General features: G+C 40.6%; 1 protein-coding gene across 22 annotated transcripts in view; it reads right to left on the bottom strand.

Annotated features, from left to right (window-relative positions):
- LARS2 (leucyl-tRNA synthetase 2, mitochondrial) overlaps positions 1–14,458 on the bottom strand; it is a 279,513-nt gene that overhangs the window by 128,817 nt on the left and 136,238 nt on the right. For 18 of the 22 annotated variants that reach the window (XR_012334582.1, XR_012334581.1, XM_033864716.2 and 15 more), the window contains 3 exons: positions 8,038–8,129; positions 6,606–6,656; positions 5,194–5,254 (listed from right to left, as the gene is read on the bottom strand). The exons of 1 other annotated variant lie outside the window; for it this stretch is intronic. Coding sequence is in view for 19 of the 21 variants with exons in the window: in XM_033864716.2 (XP_033720607.1) it covers positions 5,194–5,254; positions 6,606–6,656; positions 8,038–8,129 (204 nt within the window). In the remaining 2 variants the exon portion in view is untranslated. The remainder of the gene's footprint in view (positions 1–5,193; positions 5,255–6,605; positions 6,657–8,037; positions 8,130–14,458) is intronic. 3 more of the 22 variants (XM_073811088.1, XM_019946727.3, XM_033864718.2) reach the window with 1 other exon arrangement.

Below are 14,458 nucleotides of genomic sequence, written 5' to 3'. Positions count from 1 at the left end.
AAGAAAATTTTTGAACATACACAGTCTATGAAATGAGATAAGATAGCAAAATAAGAAGAAAAAAAAAGCAGTTGGCCAAGAGGCTTGAGAAAGAAAATGGGAACTGAATGAGATAAGGAACACTAAGAATCAATCTAAAAATACAACAGCATCACTATCTGCATTAGAAACCATATAAAGCAGGCCTGGTTCAATAGAAACTGAATCAGTGATGTGGAAAGCAAACATGAGTTCTCCCAAAAGGTAGAGAAGAACAAAGGGACCAAAATCATGAGAAAGATGGTGAAAACAATGGAGGACAGTGAATAGAGCAAACACTCTAAGTCAGTGTTCTTGAGAAAGAGAGTCTAGAAAACCAACAGGAGGAAATACCTACACTCCAGATCAAAAGTGGTCACCAAGCACCAGGCAAAATTAAAATGAAAGGATGGACACTGAGCTACACTTTGATGAAAATTTTAAATGGAAAAGGCAGAGACAGGAGTCCGACAAGCATCAAAACGAGGGTAGAAAGATCACTGTATTACAAAGAGATGATCTGGGCTGGCCTCAGACTTCTCCATCAGAGGTCAATGGGCCAGATGGTGGTCATTCCATAAATCTACACATGTGATTAGATTGTACAGAACTACTACTACTACTCCTACACACACACACATACACACACACACACACTGTGTGTACATATAAAAACTGGTGAAATCTGAATAAAATTTGTACTCTAGTTAATAGTAGTGTGCCAATGTTAATTTCCTGGTTTTGATATTATATTGTAGTTGTATAAAATGTTATCATTGGCAGAAGCTGGGTGAAGGGTCCATAGGATCTGTCTATACTATCTTGGCAACTTCCTGTAAGTCTATAATTTGTATTTTTTTTAAGACAGTAAATCAAGGATCAAGGTCTACTGAAGAGATTTGAAAGAAAAAAGAATTCCATACCCCAGTAAGTTGTTGGTCATAGGTGAAAGCAATGAAAAGTCATTCTCCATTATGAAAATAACATGCAATATCGGAAGATTCAAAGCAAGAGCTAAAATATCTGAACATTTTCTTTCATGAAGCTAAATTGTGAAAATGGGCAATCATGCTCTACAAGATCATGCTCTATAAGGTCTATGATGAGCACTGAAACTAGTTAAGAAGCATTCAGTTAAAGTAATTTGCTATGAAAATGATTCTAAAACCAAAAGCAAAGATCTATGTTTAAGGAATGATACATGATAAGAAAAATTTCAATAAGAAGAAATTAGGGGGCTTCCCTGGGGGGCACAGTAGTTGAGAATCTGCCTGCCAATGCAGGGGACACGGGTTCATGCCCCGGTCTGGGAAGATGCTGCGGAGCAACTAGGCCCGTGCACCACAACTACTGAGCCTGCGTGTTTGGAGCCTGTGCTCCGCAACAAGAGAGGCTGCGATAGTGAGAGGCCCGCGCACCGCGATGAAGAGTGGCCCCTGCTTGCCGCAACTAGAGAAAGCACTCGCACAGAAATGAAGACCCAACGCAGCCAGAAATAAATAAATTAATTAATTAATTTAAAAAAAAAGAAGAAGAAGAAATTAGGCCTAAAATCTCAGAACATACCCAAAAAAACCTCTGGAAAATAGATTTAGAAAGTGGAAAGTGTGGGACTTCCCTGGTAGCACAGTGGTTAAGAATCCACCTGCCAATGCAAGGGACACGGGTTCGGTCCCTGGTCCAGGAAGATCCCACATGCCGCAGAGCAACTAAGTCCACGTGCCACAACTACCGAGCCTGCGCTCTAGAGCCCACGAGCCACAACTACTGAGCCCACGTGCTGCAACTACTGAAGCCCATGCACCTAGAGCCCATTCTCCGCAACAAGAGAAACCACCACAATGAGAAGCCCACTCACCGCAGCAAAGAGTAGCCCCTGCTCGCTGCAACTAGAGAAAGCCTGCGTGCAGCAATGAAGACCCAACGCTGCCAGCTAATCTCCTTATCTTATTGACACATGGGAGGCAAAAACATATGTTCTGTTTTATTTTTTATGTTGATACTAAACACATGGTTTAAGACCCTTACAGCTATCTTTTAGCACAATAAAGAATTGCTATACTAGTTATAAAAATAAATACGAATAGCTTACACTTCCCTGTTACAGACAAAGATTTTAGATTAGCTAAAAGGTTCCCCCATATGCTTTGTCCATCTTTCAATTTTTTTAAATTAATTGTATCCACAAGTGATGCACCAAAAGAATTCAACAAATAAAGGATAAAATTTTTTTCAAATGGGCAAAATATATCAAGGAAACAGAAACACAAGATAGTAGGGATGGCACTGTCAGTATCAGACAATAAGAAGAAACTTCTGTTACCTGGTATTAGAGCCAATTATAAAGCAACTGTAACTAAAAATAGCTTAGCAATGACATAGTAATAAATGGATCAAATGAACAGAAACAGAACTTAGTGTATAATAACAGTGTAAAAGAAGATGGTTATAATAAAGTTAGCCTTTTAAATCAATGAGGAAAAGAATGTTTGAAAATCAAAGAAACAATTGGTTATTCAGAAAAAGGAGGAATTCCTTATCTTATATCATATACTAAAATAATTCCAGTTGAGTTAAATGCAAAAATTAAACAAAAGATTGAGAATAAAAATGTATTTATCTGAAAGGCCTTTCCAAGTACATATTTGTGTGCTAACAATAATCCCACTACAAACAAAATGCAAGGCAAATGATAAATTGAGGGAAAATATTTGTAACAAAATGAAAATCGTTAAGAAAAGGACAAACACCCTCTAACTATATGGGCAAAAGACATGATTAGATTATTCACACACACACTCCCTCCCCAAATTCAAACATTCATTAAAAGCACGGGAAAAACTCATCACTAATAACAAAAGAAGTACAGGTGAAAACAACTATATAATAACTTGGGAGTGTAAATATGTATAACCTTTATGGAGGATAATTTGGCAATAGCAAAGTAACATAAGCAAATTATACCTTTAAGTATCTTTAAATTCAAGTACTGTAAGCTTTAAACTTGCTCATGGTTTTTTGAGAAGTCATATTAAGGAAATAAAATATATGTACTAAAGTATCTGCTCCAAGTGCGGGGGGTGAGCACAGCAGTCATAAAGTGGCCAGTGGATTAGCCCAGCCCTGCCACTTGGGTGACCAGCAATAAAACGATGTCAATAAAATCACCCACATTTTAGAGCTTTCTAGAGATCTGAAGAGAGAATTATGGGTGCCTGGCCCATGGGAATTGTTCAGTAACTATTAGACACTGATAGAAGGGGTGGTGATATTTATCTACAATCCTGCACTAACAGGTTCAAAATCCCTTATCTGAAATGCTTGTGGTCCAACTGTGGTGCTTCAGAACTAAGACCTTTTGGATATGAAAAGGTAACAGTATATTTACCTAACTAGGTCTGGGAGAGCACCTAGTAATCAATTACATCACTATTCCTAGAGTAAAATATATGAATATTCATTCTAAGTGAGATAAACATCAGTTCAGGTCAGGTTTTGCAGGCAAATGAGTTATGGAAAAACTTTTCGCTTTTACAGCTTTCTGGACTTCAGATTTTTACAAGAGTGATTGAGAACCTATATTTATAACAGAGGAACATTAGAATCTATCTAAACATAAGATAATAAGGGGTAGGTTACATAAATCATGATACATTCATAAGATGGAAAACTACACAGCTATAAAAAGTCACTTTTTCCAAAGAATATTTAATAAACTGGGAAAATGTTCATGAATAGCAGGTAAAAAAAAGCAAAATAAAAAACACAAATTATGAATTCTATTTTGCAAAAGTAAATTATATAATATTCCAGAATAAAAGACTACAAGGAACCATACAAGGACGTTAAATTAACCACATTGTGGTTAACCACATTAACCACATTATGTTCTTCCTTATACTTTTCTGCATATTCCAATCTTCTATGATAATCAGGAAAACAATGCATTAATTTTTGAACTATTTATGGTTGCTGTTCCTGCGTAGGACTAGGCTAGTTCTCATCCTAGAGGGTTAACAAGCCCATCTCTACTCTCAAGGAATTTACCAACGCATCTCTGGAGAGCTGAGGGCATTACTCAGTTCTCTCCACATTAGAATGCAGTTCATTCTTCATCAGCACTTCCCCACTGGCTCCTCAGGACAACTTGACTCAGGCACCAGGACTTTTTCACACCTCTACCATATGAAACCCTGGTGACCTTGCAAGTTAGTGATAAAAATGGCATCAGTGCTACAACAAGAACTTGATTCAACCCATGACGTTATCTAAAGAAGCTAAAAAAGAAAAAAAGAAAAAAGCAGGGACTGTTTAAACGTGTCTGATTTTCACTTTTTTACTGTACTCATCAAATCGCAATCATTTAAGAAATTATGGGGGAGGAGGAGAAGGTGATTGCATTTGGGTTTGTTCCAGGTGCTTCGCATGAGTAAAAGGATATGATCTTGAACCTGACAGACCCAGCAATGAAAAGCATTTTGTGGAGTTAGTGGGATGCTAAGAGAGATCACGACATTGGTTCGTGGAGAGGACAAGCAAGAGTTCATCTTACCTAACAGACCACTCATCAATGTCTAAGGGGTGGTCTTTGGCCAGAGCTTTAAAGGGCTCAGCCGTATTTAGTGTGGGTGTTCCTAACACCCAGGTGGTCTTCACTGAACTCCACCCAGGTCTGGAATTCTCCAGTGGTTTAATACACAGTTTGAAAACATTTTATACCAAAAGGCTTTTTGTTATAAGCCTCAATTCCAAACATGGAACAAAAGAGATAAATGATCCATCAGCCTACACCTAATCACCTAAAGGGACCACATGGGTTGACATTTAATCACTTTTACATAGATTCCAATAGTCTTTTTAAACTATTGCTGAGAACACGAGAAATCCTTGTGCAAAGCTCTTGCCACACATAAATAATAGCCAACTGTGAAGTTAAATAAGAAGTTAACTCTCTTAGCTTAATCCCACAGAAAATTACTTGTTTGCAGGCAAATTATCCACTGGGGATACTTTTTTATTTGTGGAGTGCTAATCCTTCCCTCCTGCTTTCTGCCACCCTTCTTTTCCTCCTTCCTCCCAACCTGAAGAGAAGGAAGATAAAGTAAATGTGCACAATCCCCCATTCAATCAGGACCTTGGTTAAAATAAAGACCTTCCAGGAAAAAGGTGACTTACTCTATCCCAGCTGAAACACAGGCCCAGTCGATCAAGTTGTTTCCTCATGTGTCTAATATTACTGCGAAACAAAGGGAAAAGAGTTTGGATTTTAGAAACAGGAAAAGCCATAAACAAACTACACTTTGAGAATGTGAAAAGGAAACTGGAAAAGTCTAGATTATTCCAAAGGGCTTTAAGTGTTGTTTCGCCCTGGCGAAGAAATTAATTACTAAGAATCCGTGAAAATATCTGCCTAGTAGAAGACATCTATTCTTTGGACCCTTGTAAAATCCACTAAAAACCATGATAGTCTTTGGTCCTAGGGACTAACCCTTTCCCAGGCCATTCAGGAAGGCAACCCTTCTGATTTGTGCACTCCTGGCCATCCATATGCCTGTATTCTGCACAAATTTAAGCCAAGCATTTACAAATTTAAAAGCGACTGAAAAGAAAAATCTTAACATACAAATTGCGGGAATCCAGGAGGAGCCATACAGTGCTTTGTCAATCAAAACCTAAAACCGAAAACTCTCCAACAATTGGAAAAGAGGAGAGAAGTAAATTAATCAACTTTAATATAATATGAAATATTATTTACTTTTTTCTATTTAAATTTTTTAAATTAAAAAAAATTTTAACTTTTTATTGAAATATAGTTAATTTACAGTGCTGTGTTAGTTTCAGATATATAGTAAAGTGATTCAGTTATACATATATACATATAAATATATTTTTCAGATTATTTTCCATTATAGGTTATTACAAGACAGAGTATAGTTCCCTGTGCTATACAATAGGTCCTTGTTGTTCGTCTATTTTATATACAGTAATATGTATATGTTAATCCCAAACTCCTAATTTATTTCCCCCTGCCCCTCCCCACTATCCCCTTTGGTAACCATAAATTTGTTTTCTATGTCTGTGAGTCTATTTCTGTTTTGTAAGTTCATTTGTATCATTTTTTTAGATTCTACATGTAAGTGATATCATACGATATTTGTCTTCCTCTGTCTGACTTCAGTTAATATGATGATCTCTAGGTCCTCTTTTTTCTTTTTAAAGAAAAAGGACTAATTAATTTCTACTGTGTCCCCTTTCAGTACAAGCAGACTGAAAATATGGAAAACCATGAAGAAGTTCTCTAGGTGATCTCTGATTAGCTAACAATAGCTTATTTTAATTCCAAGCCTCGTGTTAAGCATTTTGCAGAAAAGTGCTTGCAACAGACTGAACGTTTGTGTCTCCCTCAAATTGTTATGTTAAAATCTAATCTCCAACGTAATGGTATTTTGAGGTAACCAAAGGTACTATGAGAGGTAACCGGATTAGTGCCTTTATAAAAGAGACTCCAGAGAGCAACCTTGCCGCTTCTACCATGTCAAGACACAGAGAGAAGACAGCTGTCTATGATCCAAGAAGCAGGTCCTCACCAGACACCAAATCTGCAAGTGCCTTGATCTCGGACTTCCCAGCCTATAGAACTGAGAGAAATACATTTCTGTTGTTTATAAGCCACCCAGACTATGGTATTTTTGTTATAGCAGCTGACTAAGACAGTGCTTAATCTTTATCCATTCATAAGAGGTAGGAACTATGACTATCCCTCCTTTACAGATAAATAAACTGAGGCGGAGAGAGGTTAAGTAATTTGCTCAAGGTGAATGGCTAGGAAGAAGGAAAGGCAGGATTTGTACCTATGTGGCCTGATTCAGGGGCCATCTTCTTTACTGCTATGCTCTAGTTGGAGGAGCATACTACTCCTCCTTGGAGGAGTTGGCAAACTTTCTGTAAAGGACCAGATGGTAAATGTTTTCAGCTCTGTGAGCCATATGGTCTCTGTCACAACTACTCAGTTCTGCCATTGTATCATGAAAGCAGCCATGACCAATATATAAACAAATGGGTGTGGCTTGTGTTCCAATAAAACTTTATTTACAAAATCAGGCAGGGCCAAATTTGGCCCATGGAATTTGCCAATCCCTAGCCTAGCTTACATCAAACTTATACCATATTTGACCCATTTTATTTAAATCATTATTTCCTCCTTTTTTCATCACTCCCGTTACTCTAGAATTAACCATAATTGGAAAAGTGGAAACTAGGGATTAGGAAGAAAAAAGACAAATAGATGGTGCAGAAGATATTTCTTTTTACAATGTAGCCTTGGGCAAGATAAAGCAAAGGGAGGTGAAAGACAATGGGGATAGACTTTGAACCGGGTAGGGTGAGGAAAGGCTTTGTGAAAGGGGCTGGAGTGAGCCCAGAACATTCTGCTGGGTTCTGGTATAAGGCCCTCGAGGCTTTATCAGGAGGGAGAGGGATGGGCACTGCTGGCCCACAAGTACATGGAAGCCTGAGGCACAGTGGGTACTGAGAGTATATCCTCCTTGGAGAAAGCCACACCCAGAATAAATTGGCCATATATTTCCTCGCTGAATATCTAAGTTCCTCTTCCTTCAGAATGGTGAAGGCAAAAAATTAACAGAATCTGCAGAGAAAATTATAATGTGGAATTTGTATATGGCTCAAACTACAGTCACGAAGATGAAGAGCACTGTAGAAATTTAACAAATGTCACCCTTTCCTTCTCCTTTTTCCTTCCAAACGCAAATACTCAAAGGAAGAATAACTAAATAACAAAGCATCAAAATGAACACATGAATGATATCCAAACCCTCTTTGTTATTTCTTAGATAAGAATACAGTGTGCAAAAAGGCAAACACCAAATACAGACAATACTGTTTATTGCTCGGCAGACTGCAATGTTTTGTTTGCTTTACTTTCTATTTCTTGTGCACAGGTTAAAAAAATTGTTTAAGGGTTCTGTATACAAGTGCTTGAATATGCCTGTAAACACATACCTCTGTGTCCAACTTTCTGGATGTAGATTCCTCTCGATCGCAGCATTTTCGGCAGGCAATCCAAATGCATCCCATCCCATGGGATTGATAACCTAGCACCCAGAAAGGAAACATCAGCCGTGGCAGATTGCTAAAATCTTTATCAGTATTCTCTTCTGGGCAATGAGCAGGCATTCTCTCTTTCTAACACATCTTATCCCTTTCCTGGATGATTTCAAACTATGCTTTTGAAAGCCAGCTGGCTATCTAAGACGTAAGCACAGAAGAGAATTTAGAAGGTTATACACCAAGGTGCCAATAGCAGTTATCTCTGAGTAGGTATTTTCGTGACTATTTTTTACTTTCTTCTTCTTCTTGTCTGTATTGTGTGTAATGAACCCAAAGCGTTTTTCTGACATTATAAAAAGTTTCTTTTAATTTCAAAAATAGGTATATATAAAAATATATATAGGCATTCAAAATGCTCACCTCGTGTTAGATTTTCCAGTTAAGGAGTTGTGCTGTCCAATAGGGTAGCCCCTAGCCACATGTGGTTATATAAATTTAAACTTAAATTAGTTAAAATTAATTAAAATTTAAAATTCAGTTCCTCAGTCACACTAGCCACTTTTGAAGTGTACAATAAGCCACTCTGAATCACCTCCTATAAGATATTTCCATTTTCCAAAGAACAGGGGATCCTAAGATCTCAGAGCTCGAAGAAGCTTTTGAAACATATCCTCCATCCCCACTCCTTTATTTGACAGTCCAAGCAACGATGGACCAACAAGAGTAAGCAGCCCAGCTAGGTCACACCAGAAGCAATTACTTCAGACCAGGATAGGCACTCATTTCTGCAAATGGATGACCAGTCACAGCTCAGCTGGCAGCTTCAATAGGAAGTTCTCTCAACCTAACTTACATGCCATGAATGGGAATAATGGCTTGAAACACAAGCTGTGGCATCAAGGGACAGACTCAGAAGGCTGGGCTCTCTACCCACTGCCAGGCAGGACACCTGCTTTGAAAACTCAGACTCCTACCCTTCTCTAATGCTGATTTTCAGCCACAAAGCCATAACCACAGCTTCTCCCAGAGCCATATTTCTGAAGCTTGCCTGTGGGTGAGGATGGCCTGAGAAGGCTCCAGTATTTCTAGAAAACAGCCCTTTACAGCTGGCCTTCTTACTTCCTATCAAGCTCCTGATCTGTCAACTGCCACAAGCTGAGTTTGTTTGTTTGTTTGTGTTTGTTTGTAATCATGCAGAGAACCTGAGCTTCTGTTCACATACATCTTGGATAGTGATGGACACTCAGACACACTTACTGGCACTACCTTATCACCCGCCCATATCATGATGGGACATTTTCCACTAAAGAAACAGGTTTCATTTTCTTTTATAAATAACTTTTTCCCCTGATTATTGAAATAATGCATGTTCACTACAAATAGTCTTGATACACAGAGAAAAATATTCAGAAGAAAATAAAATACCCTTAATTCTACCATATAGCCATACATAACTGTTATTTGGTAAATTTATATCCAATTTTTAACAATTGGGATCATATTATTTCTGTGTGTTGTTTTTTTTTCATTGTGCACCTAGAGTTTTCTTCCATCTTTCTGTCTTGTTCAAAGACTCTCTGAGATGCAAATGAGTATCACCCATGGCCACCTCTGCCTCAGGTCCATAAGCACCTACAATTTAGTGTCCCGAACTGGGTTCACACTCGAATCCCAGTGCCCAGATCCGTTCTCTCCCTAGTCCCTCTTAGTAGGTGGCAGTAAGAGAACAGGCATGGCCCTCCCAGTGGCAGAAGCCACTTGCCTTACATCGTCCTTCCATTCTGCACATTATTATTTTTTAATTAGGTTTTAGTTCTGATGGAACAATTCCATCTCAAGAATGAAGACCATGCATCTAAAATCAGAGCTGCTCTAACTCCTTTGGCTAGTGAGTGGGAAATGCAATAAAGGCTCGCTCCTCAGGAGGCTGTGTGGTTTGGGGGGAAATGTCCTAACCCAAACCTGCCATTTACTGGCAGTGGGACCTGACGCACATCACTTACCCTGAGTCCCAACTATCAACTGTGACTGAAAGCAGCCACCCAAATCGTTGAGAATTACACACTAAGATGTATGTGGTGCACCCAGCACAGTCCAGGCACCCAGTAAATGGCAGGGCTGGCTGCAGTGGCAGCTGCCGTTGTCTGTTTGATCTTCAGCACCTCAGAACATCGCACATCACCGATTCCCTCGTCAGGACCTCAGCCCATGTCTCTTTAGCCACATTCATTATGGTGGTTCTGTGACAACAGACAGGGAGACCCCTCGACCTCACACACATCCTCATCCATGTACAATCCTAAGGGTGTGTTACTTATGATAAGAGCCTCTGTAGCAGGTTAGTGCCAGGTATTGGAAGTTCTTAACCAAACCGAACAGACCATGAGGCTCAAAGGGCCAGCCGTTTGGCCTTCTTTTCCATGAAAGGGGCGCATCAGTTCTGCTTTCGCGCATAATTAGTGGCTCAGATCAGGTGCTTCATTTGAAAGTAGCCCAGCTGTTCTTGCCATGGCTGACTGGAGCAGGGGTAGTCCATGAGCAGAAGCAGCCATCTGTGTGCTGGGTAGGAAGGGTCCTGCCCAGGAGATTTTGCTATATCAGGGGTGGTGGTAGGTCTGATGCACTTAGGTCTGCTTTCTGTACGGGATACAGACTTGGTGAACAACAGTGCTGTGGATCTCTCCAGTTTGCTGCTGCTCCAGTCTGGTTTGCAACATCCTCTGCCGTGCTTCCCAGTCCTGGAAATCTGGGAAGAGTGGAATGCCCTGGCCTGCCAGCCTAAGATAACATGACTCCCGGGGAATTTCCTCACAGTCCAGTGGTTAGGACTCCGCGCTCTCACTGCCAAGAGCCCGGATTCAATCCATGGTCAGGGAACTAAGATCCTGCAAGCCATGCGGCACAGCCAAAAAAAAACAATGACATGACTCCCAAGCTATCACATTCAATCCCTGCATCCACGCTCCTGAGGTCAGTCGGAATAGGCTCCTCTTCTTTTTCCTTAATTGGATGTTTCTCAAATTACGAGCATAACACAAGCTTATTTTAACAAGTGAAATGACACAATACATGATATATAAAGGCAAAGCTGATCATCTCCCCCAGCCCCAACTCCTATTCTCAACTCCTTGATGTAACCAACAATATCAGCCTTTGTATCCTTCCACACCTTTCTCTTCACTCAAACAAAGATACACATACATATATATATATATATATATAGGAGCTGGATGGTTTGTTTTTATGGAAATAGAACCTGTCATACACTATTTTATGACCTTTTTTTCATTTAACGTATCATGGACATCTGTACAAAATATGTAAGTACGTGTGTGTGTGTATACATGTCTTTTAAAAAGATTCTAACATTCCCTAGGAATATCTAGTCTATGTAGTTTTAGGAAGTTGTCAAAACATAACCCAATCCAGTTGATCTTTCAGACCTGAGGTCTCTTTTCCTCTTGCTAAATGTGTCCTACCCAAAGTGTTTCATCTTTCCAAACAGCACCCTCCCCTTCTGGCAAAATGCTCCTCCTCCTACTTCATATGGTCCTGCTGCAGGCGGCGAATCACAAAACCCACCCCTCTGGCCACAGAGGGAGCACCTGGTGGAGATGTCTAAGAAAATACTGCTGGCATGTGGACAGATGCAGAAATGGGAAGCAGAGACTAGGGATACTGATGTGCTCCCAGGACGCGGGCCTAATTCCTAGTGGGCCCCATTCCTACAACATTTCCTTTGGTTCTGTGAGTTACACCAGGATTTGTAAAAACACACAAAACCTCCTTTTTTGCTTAAACTGGTCTGAGTTGGGTTTCAGTCCCTGGTAGCCAAGAATCCTGACTAAAACTCTCACCCTTTAGAATACAGCTTTCTCTTGAGTACTGCTTAACCCATAGATGAAAAACATTTCCTGCACATATTTTTCTTTTTCTTTTTAATTTTCAACAGCTAAAAATAATAATAATCCCATGTTGGGGATTTGTGCTTGATTAGTAGAAAGTTCTGAAATACTTCCATGGATAACCCTAGAGTACAGCTTCCAGCGATGCTTTAATTCTCCTAGGGCTACTTCGCTGGCAGAATAATGTAACTGTTGTATAACCATGTTCCACAAGAAAGGGGAAAACTTAATTACCACTTGGTTTCTTCATTGGAACTGCCAAAATGGCACCAGTTCAATGTTTCTGCCTATTAACATTGTTAGGTTACCATCCATGTTTTTAAATAAAGTCAATACAGAGACAGTCAAAAAATCAGTCTGGATTTATGTAATATACTTATTCACTTCTATTTTTGTTTTCAGATGAAATTAACATGAAAATATATTCTTAGTTCACATGTTACCCCAAGCTGTCTATGAAAATATAGTTAGGGAAGGAAGAGTCAAGAGGGTGGTGTGGGAAGACGCAGAGTTAGCGCCTCCCCATAACTAGGGCACCTGCCTGCTGCTGGTGGGGGACTCTGATGCCCAAGGAGACAGGAGGAACCCCAAAGTGAACTGGTAGGACGTAGTGGGGCTGAGGGCAGAGAAGAAGTGGAGGTCAGACAGGATTGACGCCCCTGAGGCTGGTGAGATCAGGAGAGGCAGGCAGGAGGGACTCTCTGGGAAGCGTGGGAGAGGAGCAGAGCGGGATCGCCTGGCCCACTTGGGCAGGGGAGCCTGCTGAGCTCCCAAGCCGGTACCTGCCCTCCAAACCCCCCTCCAGGCTGCGTCGGTCCTTGGGGGCATAGGAGGGAGGCTAGGGAGAACAGTAGAGGCACGCAGGAGGGGCCCTCCCAGACCAGAGGAGAGGAGAAGAGGGCGTTTGCCCCACCCACTCAGTCCAGGAAGCCTGTTGGGCTCCCAGGTGAGGTCCCCTACCATCTGAGACCAGAGGTGGGGGGCACACCTGGGTCCCTTCTGTTCCTTGAGCCTAAGCTCCACCCCCCCACAGCCCCCAGGGCCTTTCCCAGCCCCACGGATCCTGAGCATTGGCCCCACCCACTACCCAAACCTTGCCTTTGCTTAGGCCCTGCCCTCCACAGCAAAGGCCTTCCCCGTCCCCACTTTTTTTTTCTTTTCCCTCCTCCACTTTTTTTACTGTTGTGGTACTGATGTACCTTCAAGTTGTTGATGCATCTATAACTTTATTTTTATATTCTTCCTAACATATCTGTTAGTTTCCTAGGCTAATTTTATTTTTTACTTTGTTATTGTTCTTTTTCTTCATTTTATTTATTTGTTTTTGCCACCCCAGGCAGCTTGTGGGAACTTAGTTCACGAGCCTGGGGTTGGGTTGAAGATCCTGTGGTGGGAGGTCCGAGTCTGAACCACTGGACTAACAGAGAACCTCAGACACCACGGAATATTCATCCAAGTGAGGTCTCATGGAGTTCCTCATCTCAGCACCAAGACCCAGCTCTACCCAATAGCCTACAAACTCCAGGGCTGGAAGCCCAGGCCAAACAACCAGTAAGACAGGAACACAATCCCACTCATAAAAAAAAAAAAAAAAAAAAAAAAATTAGATGGCAAAAAAATATGTCACAGATGAAGGAGCAAGGTAAAAACCTACAAGACCAAATAAATGAAGAGGAAATAGGCAATCTACCCGAAAAAGAATTCAGAGTAATGATAGTAAAGATGATCCAGAATCTCGGAAATAGAATGGAGGCAAGGACTGAGAAAATACAAGAAATGTTTAACAAAGATCTAGAAGAACTAAGGAATAAACAAACAAAGATGAACAACACAATAACAGAAATGGAAAATACACTAGAAGGAATCAAAAACAGAATAACTCAAACAGAACAAATAAGTGAGCTGGAGAACAAAATGGTGAAAATAAGATCAGAATAAAGAAAAAAGAATGAAAAGAATTGAAGACAATCTCAGAGACCTCTGGGACAACACTAAAAACACCAACATTCAAATTATAGGGTTCCCAGAAGAAGAAGAGAAAAAGAAAGGGTCTGAGAAAATATTTGAAGAGATTATAGTTGAAAACTTCCCTAACATGGGAAAGGAAATAGTCACCCAAGTCCAGAAAGCACAGAGAGTCCCATACAGGATAAACCCTAGGAAAAACACACCAAGACACATATTAATCAAACTAACAAAAATTAAATTCAAAGATAAAATATTAAAAGCAGCAAGGGAGGGCTTCCCTGGTGGCACAGTGGTTGGGAGTCCGCCTGCCAATGCAGGGGACACGGGTTCGTGCCCCGGTCCGGGAAGATCCCACAGGCCACGGAGCGGCTGGGCCCGTGAGCCATGGCCGCCGAGCCTGTGCGTCTGGAGCCTGTGCTTCGCAATGGGAGAGGCCACAACAGTGAGTAGGCCCGCGTACCGCCAAAAAAAAAAAAAAAAAAAAAGCAGCAAGGGAAAAA

The sequence above is a fragment of the Tursiops truncatus genome, chromosome 10 (assembly GCF_011762595.2).
Source record: "Tursiops truncatus isolate mTurTru1 chromosome 10, mTurTru1.mat.Y, whole genome shotgun sequence".
Taxonomy (NCBI): Eukaryota; Metazoa; Chordata; class Mammalia; order Artiodactyla; family Delphinidae; genus Tursiops; species Tursiops truncatus.
The sequence above is the reverse complement of the archived record's forward strand: the minus strand, read 5'-3'. Positions and strand labels throughout refer to the sequence as shown.